This window comes from Ahaetulla prasina, chromosome 2 (assembly GCF_028640845.1).
Source record: "Ahaetulla prasina isolate Xishuangbanna chromosome 2, ASM2864084v1, whole genome shotgun sequence".
Lineage (NCBI taxonomy): Eukaryota > Metazoa > Chordata > Lepidosauria > Squamata > Colubridae > Ahaetulla > Ahaetulla prasina.
In genome coordinates, this window is record NC_080540.1 from 204,563,881 (window position 1) to 204,572,544 (window position 8,664).

Genomic DNA, 8,664 nt, shown 5'->3' on the forward strand with positions numbered 1-8,664 from the left:
ACACACTGTAAGCCGCCCTGAGTCTTCGGAGAAGGGCGGGATATAAATGTAAATAAAACTAAAAAAAAAAAAGCTGGCAATCCACTGGCTCAGTTTAAATTTCCAAACGTCAAGATGAACTCTGGGTTTTTAAAGTATAGGACTTCAGGTTTCCATCATTGGGATGAAATGTTTTAGACTAGAGATTCTCCAGCCTCTCAGTAGATATTTAATTAAAACAATTAGGAAGGTAAAGCAGATTTAGAAAACGAGGATTTGTTTTACATATTGAAAAAAATGGATGAAAATTTCAAGTAAACTATTCTAAAGTAGAATGGTTGTTCAAAAGTCCTTATTACAGGAAATACAAAAACCATAATTAATGCTAGAAGTACAAAGGAAACAGGACATTGCTGTAAAGTGCCTTTTAAAACAGTTTTTAAAACCATAGTTATATACCATAATTTTGATATGAAAAAGAACCAAAGCTGGGATTTGAGAACTATATTTGGAGATGACTAGATTGGATTAAAAAAAATATTGATCTCCTAGCACAGTATTTCTCAACCGTGGCAATTTTACGACATGGGGACTTCAACTCCCAGAATTTCCCAGCCAGCATGCTGATTAGGGAATTCTGGGAGCTAACGTTCACACATTTTAAAGATGTCAAGGTTGAGAAACACAGCCTAGCACAAAACGGATGATCACATAATATTCTTTATTTCAGGTTTTTTTTTTTTTTTTAAAAAGAAACTGATTCGTTTTAACTTTATTGGTTATAAGTAATTGTTTGAGATAAAGTTGTAAGAATTACCGGCAAAGCAGAACATGTTCCTAAAAGGCATAAGACAAATGTCCATTGTTTCATAACTGGAAGGTGGCCCATAAAAGGGGACTAGAAGGATCTGTAGAGGGTGATGAAATCCTGGAAGGAGGGTGGAAAAAAGACAATATAATGAAACAATAAAATCGCCAATATACAAACATCCTATTATTATTTCTCCCTGTTAGTTTGATAGAAGGATGGAAGACGAATTTGTTCCATCAACTATTCTTCCACATTAAAATTCTTAACTGCATTAATAATTCTTTAACATTAAAAATTACAAACAAATGGCAAGTTCTGGGTAGCTCAGTTAGTGCATTTCTGATATCCATCAAAGATGTTTTAAGTATTTAGTGGAGGGCAAGTGCACTGAATAGAAAAAAGTAATGTTCGCAGTAGGTCAGTTTTAATATCCACAGCCATCAGTTATATTAGCTTCTCATCACCTTAACAACAACCTTAGAAGATGAAGCAGGATTATTATGTCTCATAATGTTACTGAGGGACATTGGACCTAAGAAAGCAGGTCATCTACAGAGGAAGTTTTGTCTTTGTTGTCACCTCAACTCGGCGATAAAATGATTGGCACGACCTTAAGAAGAAAAACAATTAAAGCAGGACAGGCATGCTCTGGGCATGCTTCCTTCCAACACTGATGCTAACACACCAGGCCTTTGGGGAGAACCTTCCAGTGTCCTTGACTCACTGCCAGAAAGTGGTAAGAGGTGGCAGAGAAGGGAATGGCAAGTCACACAGGGCTATGTGACCACACAGCTGCTTGTTGACCTTAATGCAATCACAGCCATGGATCTGTCTTGTGCAAACTAAGCTATTCCATAGAGCAGGGGTCTCCAACCTTGGCAACTTGAAGACTCCCAGAATTCCTCAGCCAGCTTTGAGTTGAAGTCCACAAGTTTTCAAGTTGCCAAGGTTGGAGACCCCTGCCTTAGAGTGTACCTTTGAACTTAATTTTTATTTATTTGTATTCCATCCTTAACCCTGACTTGGGCTGAGAGAGGCGGTGGTGAGACCCCTCCTCAAGAAGCCTTCCCTGGACCCAGCTATTTTGGGTAATTATCGTCCAGTCTCCAACCTTCGCTTTGTGGCGAAGGTTGTAGAGAGTGTGGTGGCACGGCAGTTCCCTCAGTACCTGGAGGAAGCTGTCTATCTAGACCCATTCCAGTCCGGCTTCCGGCCCGGGTATAGCACGGAGACAGCTTTGGTCGCGTTGGTGGATGACCTCTGGAGGGCCAGGGATAGGGGTTGCTCCTCTGCCCTGGTCCTGTTAGATCTCTCATCGGCTTTTGATACCATCGACCATGGTATCCTGCTGCGCCGGTTGGAGGGGTTGGGAGTGGGAGGCACCGTTTATCGGTGGTTCTCCTCCTACCTCTCCGACCGGTCGCAGACGGTGTTGACAGGGGGGCAGAGATTGGCCGCAAGGCGCCTCACTTGTGGGGTGCCGCAGGGGTCGATTCTCTCGCCTCTCCTGTTCAACATCTATATGAAGCCGTTGGGTGAGGTCATCAGTGGCTTTGGGGTGAGTTATCATCTGTACGCTGATGATACTCAGCTGTACTTTTCCACCCCAGGCCACCCCAGCGAAGCTGTCGAAGTGCTGTCCCGTTGTTTGGAGGCCGTATGGGTCTGGATGGGGAGAAACAGACTCAGACTCAATCCATCCAAGACGGAGTGGCTGTGGATGCCGGCATCCCGGTACAGTCAGCTGCAACTGCGGCTGACTGTTGGGGGCGAGTCACTGGCCCCAACGGAAAGGGTGCGCAACTTGGCCGTTCTCCTGGATGGATGGCTGTCGTTTGAAGATCACTTGACGGCCGTCTCCAGGAGAGCTTTTTACCAGGTTCGCCTGGTCCGCCAGTTGCGCCCCTTTCTTGACCGGGATGCCTTATGCACGGTCACTCATGCTCTCATCACTTCTCGACTGCATTATTGCAATGCTCTCTACATGGGGCTACCCCTGAAGTGTACCCGGAGACTTCAGTTAGTCCAGAATGCAGCTGCGCGGGTGATTGAGGGAGCACCGCGTTGCTCCCAGGTAACACCACTCCTGCGCAGTCTGCACTGGCTACCTGTGGTCCGGGTGCGCTTCAAGGTTTTGGTTACCACCTTCAAAGCGCTCCATGGCTTAAGGCCCGGGTACTTACGGGACCGCCTGCTGTTTCCACATGCCTCCCACCGACCCGTACACTCTCACAGAGAGGGTCTTCTCAGGGTGCCGTCCGCCAAGCAGTGTCGGCTGGCGGCCCCCAGGGGAAGGTCCTTCTCTGTGGGAGCACCTACTCTCTGGAACGAACTTCCCCCCGGTTTACGCCAATTGCCTGACCTTCGGACCTTCTGCCGGGAACTGAAAACTTATTTATTTATACAAGCGGGACTGGCCTGATTTTTAAATTCTAAATTTTAAATTTTAAACTTTTAATGGTAATTTTATTGGATATTTTATATGGTCAATTGGACGGTTTTAATTTCGGCCTTTTATTGAATAAGCTTTTTAATTGTTATTTTAATATGTATATTAACTGTTTTAAATGAAGGCTGTACACCGCCCTGAGTCCTTCGGGAGAAGGGCGGTATAAAAGTTTGATTAATAAATAAATAAATAAATAAAAGAGAGAGTGACCTCCACAATCATAATGCTGGCAAATTATGCTATCCTTATCTTATGCAGTGTTGCACGGAAGTTAATTTACTAATATTGTATAAGATAATACCCTTATTGTAGGGCAATAGGCGTAGGATATATTACAGATGGGGATTACAGGTGGTCCTCCACTTACAACCATGATTGAGCCCAGAATTTATGTTGCTAAATGAGAAATTTGTGTGGTTTTTTTTATTTGCATTTATATCCCACCCTTCTCCGAAGACTCAGGATGGCTTACATTATGTCAAGCAATAGCAACTTATTGCCCCCAACAATCTGGGTCCTCATTTTACCTACCTTATAAAGGATGGAAGGCTGAGTCAACCTTGGGCCTGTTGGGACTTGAACCTGCAGTAATTGCAAGCAGCTGCTGTTAATAACAGACTGTCTTAGCAGTCTGAGCCACCCCTTGTTAAAGGAGTGTTGCCCCATTTTATGATTTTTCTTGCCACATCTGTTAACACTGCAGTTGTTAAATTAGCAATATGATTATTAAGTGACTCTGGCTTCCCCATTGACTTCACTTGTCAGAAGGTCACCAAAATGGATCACATAATTCCGGGACATTCCAAGCATCATAAACATGAAATAGTTGTCAAGCATCCAAATGTAAATCACATGGCCATGGGCATGCTGCAACGGTACATAAATGTGAAAAATGGTCATAAGTCACTTTTTTCATTGCTGTTGTAACTTTGAATGGTCACTAAATGAACTGTTGTAAATTGAGGACTACCTGTAGTGGATCCCCCAATTGTGACTCTGACTCTTCCAGCACAGGTTTACCCAATTGTGAAAACCTGGTCTGATTTTGCACATGTTTAGTGTGTAGACTTGTTTAAAGCAAGGGTCTCCAACCTTGGTCCCTTTAAGACTTGTGGACTTTGTTAGATTCGGGCAATAACGAGGCAGGAGACCAGATGAGTGACAACAGCTCTTTAGTTTATAGTGAACCCAGCAGCGAACAACAGACAAACTCCTCTTTAAATACAGTTCAGTCGGAGGCAACAGCCAATCAGCAACGTGCTATTTCCCGCTCTAATTTCCCTCCAAAACTCTTAAAGATACATTACAGACTTCAACTCCCAGAGTTCCTCAGCCAGCTTTGCTTGAGTTGAAGTCCACAAGTCTTAAAGGGACCAAGGTTGGAGACCCCTGCTTTAAAGGAAGATTCTTTTTGGACATGGCTTAGCTCTATGTTGGGATAGTTTTATTCTGAAAGAGCACTAAGTGTGCATCTAAAAACAGCTCGACAACAGCTGAAACAATAAGTCAGCAGATGTTTAGTCTGTCTTCGATCTCAAAGCTTAAAAGTTGCTCAGAAACCTGTAAGTAGCAAGGAGCAGAGAAGTCAATGGAAATAATAGGGGATGGACTAGAAGACCTCCAGGGTTTTTTTTTTTTTTTTTGTTTACATTTATACCCCGCCCTTCTCCGAAGACTCAGGGCGGCTTATAGTGTATAAGGCAATAGTCTCATTCTATTTGTATATTTTTACAAAGTCAACTTATTGCCCCCCCAACAATCTGGGTCCTCATTTTACCTACCTTATAAAGGATGGAAGGCTGAGTCAACCTTGGGCCGGGCTCAAACCTGCAGTAATTGCAGGCTGCTGTGTTCTTAATAACAGGCTTTTACCAGCTTGAGCTAAACCGGGTCTCTTCCAACTCAATTATTATATATTCTATTCTGTCTGTAAATAGACACTCCTACTGCCCAAGGTAGAATCATTCAGGAGCCATTGCCTGGACTACTGGTATGCGTACAGGGTTGGGTTCCATTTTTTTTTACTACCGGTTCTGTGGGTGTGGCTTATTTGGTGGGCGTGGCTTGGTGGTCATGTGACTGAGTGGGCGTGGCCAACTTGAAGTCACTCAGGGCAAGGTGGGGCGGCACCTTGCTGTGAGTGACATCAAGTTGGTCACACCCACTCAGTCACATGACCAATGCTGCAGAGACAAAGCGATTTCTCCCTGGGGGACAGCCAGAGCTTCACCACCTCCTCTTTTCCTCAGAGGAGCTGCCTCCAAGTCCTTGCGAAGGGATACACACACACACACACACACACACACACACACACACACACACACACAACACACTCACATACAATGTAAAAGCAGCTGCACGTCACCCAAAATGGGCTCCTGAAACAATCAGGAACCTCACACAGCCACAAAAAGCTCAAAAACCAACTTTCATACTTTACACACACATACACAACACAACACAACACAACACAACAGACTCACACACAATGTAAAAGCAGCTGCACTTCATCCAAAATGGCCCCTGCAACAGCAGGAACCTCACACAGCCATAAAAAGCTCAAAAACCAACTTTCACACTTTACATACACACACACACACACAACACAACACAACTGACTCACACACAAACAAAATGCCACATACAGCTTTGTGAGATTTTGTGTGTTTGTGTAGTTAGAGTGAAACACTACAGAAACACACCAAATCTCAGAAAGCTGCACAAATATTTTATTATTTTATTTTATTTATATTTTTTAGATCAGGGGTCTCCAACCTTAGTAACTTTAAGGTTTGTGGACTTCAACTCCTAGAGTTCCTCAGCCAGCAAAGACAGATTGAGTTGCTCATTGAGTTGGATTGCAGGCAGGCAGGCAGGCAGATTCAGTTGCTAGCTGATGCAACTGATTGTAGCAGCCAAAAGAAAGCGAGCCCGAAAGGAACAAGAAATTATGTAAGGGGGGAGGGGGGATTGGGTGGGCCAGAGGGAAAAAAGATTTTAAAAGGCTCCTCTGACAATCCCAGCTGAAGTTGCCTAATAGCAATCCAGAAGCTCTTAACTCAGCTGGGATCGCCAGAGGAACCTTTTAAAACCTTTTATTTTAACAACCTCTTTGGCTGAAGAGCTTGTTAAAAAATTTTTTTAAAGGATTTTGATGATCTCTGCTGAGCCAGCCAGCCATTACTACCGGTTCTCCGAACGCCAGCAGATTTTTACTACTGGCTCTTCAGAACCGGAGCGAACCGGGAGCAACCCACCACTGTATGCATACTGTATCAGCACTATAGCCTAAAGTACATGATGGGCTAATAACTCAACCACAGAAAAAGTCATCTATCTTTAACAGAATCATTGACAGATTGTATCTGAAGCAAAATCTCTATCGGAGTAAGGAGGAAAGTATTAGTTTAACAACGATAGAGGAATACAGGATATCTTTAAGATGGTCTCAGATATGGTTCTGGAGTTTAATGAATGCAGGAAGATTCAGCATGAAAAGAATTGGCGTAGGTGGGTGCAAGGAAAAGTTCTTTAAGTGATAATGTGCATGACTTAACTTCAAAATGAGATGTGGCATCTTTATTAAAACTAGTGGTCCTTTTCCTAAATGGACTCCTGGTTTTCTGCCACAAGGCTTATCTCAGTGACAGCACAATTCCTTCCATAATTGATGGCCACCTCCTTTCAGTTATTAGCAAGCATGGTGATTTCCCTTTCTTCTCCCCACCAACAGACAACTGTCTCTGTTTCTGCTGAGCTTATTGCCTCTGTAGAATAGAATAGAACAGAACAGAATGGAATGGAATGGAATGGAGTGGAGTGGAGCGGAGCAGAGCAGAGCAGAGCAGAGCAGAGTAGAGTTGAGTTGAGTTGAGTTGAATAGAAATTATTTATTGACCAAGTGTGATTAGACACACAAAGAATTTGTCTTTGGTGCATATGCTCTCAGTGTACATAAAAAGGCAAGACACATTTGTCAAGTGTACAATTGTACACTTGTACAACTGTGCAATTCAGTTATGCTGTAAAAATAATTCTGGTTCATTTTTCAGGGATTTTAACACAGGTAATGAACTTCAAGATACAGGAATGTTATTTTGAATAAAAATCAACTTGATCATGCTATGTTCATCCTGTGCCTAGGATTTTTTCCCCCCCTGCCCTGTAGCAGTGTCTCTCAGATATTATTAGGCTAGCAGCAAAAAGGAAAAAAAAATGTTTTGCGTTTCACAAGCTGCAAATATAAGAAGCAATAATAACAACAATTAGGCCTATTATGGTTGGGCTGCAGTGATCCAGATTTTTCATACGAATGAATTAATCTAACCAAACCAAAGTCTCCCATGTAAAATTCCTATGTTTCACAATTTGGAGGGCTTCCGGACAAAGCCAAATTATCCCCAGATTCACTCACAGTAGAAGCAAAGAATTTGGCACTTCTTTGATATACTGTTGGACTTCAGTCTTAATGCTAGCAAGCTTTCTTGTGGATCACATTTCAGTAACCATGATAATCTTTGCAGCAAACAATAGAGTTCTTTGGAACTCCTTTAAGATTAACATACTAACTGAAGCTTTGTCATAGATCCCTGGGTTGTTTCTGTACATTTTTAACTTGTGGCAGCAGAAAATTCTGGAAGTGCCGCGTTTCCAAGTGCCGTGTTTCCAATTACTGCAGTGAGGGGAAGAAAGGAAATAAATCTCGTTTCTGAGAGGTTTTAAAGAGGAAGAAGCCCATCTGTGACAAGATATGAGCATTGTAAAACCAAGCTTGTCCAACGCAGAATATTGAAATAAATTTTACCTTCAAAGCGTCTGGAAATTTCCTCCCAATACTTGTTGAGCAATTCAAGAAATCTTCACAAAATAAAGCTTTCACAGGCACGGGAGCTTCTTTCTCCCACTCTAGAATATAAACCTGATTGAAAAGACTGGTTAGCCAATCAAATCAAGAAAGAGGGCAAGAGAATTACATACTTCTCACTTCATCCCACCCATCCTTTCTGCGCTCACAAAACCTGCAGCTGCAACATCTTATTATTTATAATTGGATTCTTAGGCCTGTATTTAGAGAAACTATTTTCTAGCAGATAAAACATGAGCCTCAGAAGACAACGTGCAACAAAACAACACGGTGATAGTCTGTTTATGACACCATGTCTCAAGATAGACCTCTACCTGCTGACAGAGGTGGTACGTTTTTCATAAATCCCTAAAAGGCTAGAATTTCACATGTAGGTGCCCAGCATCTCTAGAAGAATTAGCCAGTAAAACAACTGCCTGTCATGTCATGGTTCAGTAAGAGAGTTTGTGCCAGAGAAATATGAATGAGTCCTATGGCTCTGAAGGCAGCAGTGGTGTACCCCTTCCTCAACTATCAGTAGTTATAGCAACGTTAAACAATTTCTGATCAGTCTCCAGTCTG

At 42.7% G+C, this 8,664-nt stretch overlaps 1 protein-coding gene across 1 annotated transcript in view; it reads right to left on the minus strand.

Moving 5' to 3' along the window:
* AMBN (ameloblastin) overlaps nucleotides 1-8,139 on the minus strand; it is a 28,059-nt gene extending 19,920 nt beyond the window's left edge. The window contains exons 1-2 of the mRNA XM_058165837.1: nucleotides 8,044-8,139; nucleotides 797-907 (exon numbers count right to left, since the gene is read on the minus strand). Coding sequence (XP_058021820.1) covers nucleotides 797-868 — 72 coding nt within the window. The 5' untranslated portion in view covers nucleotides 869-907; nucleotides 8,044-8,139. The remainder of the gene's footprint in view (nucleotides 1-796; nucleotides 908-8,043) is intronic.
* Nucleotides 8,140-8,664: the final 525 nt, after the last annotated feature.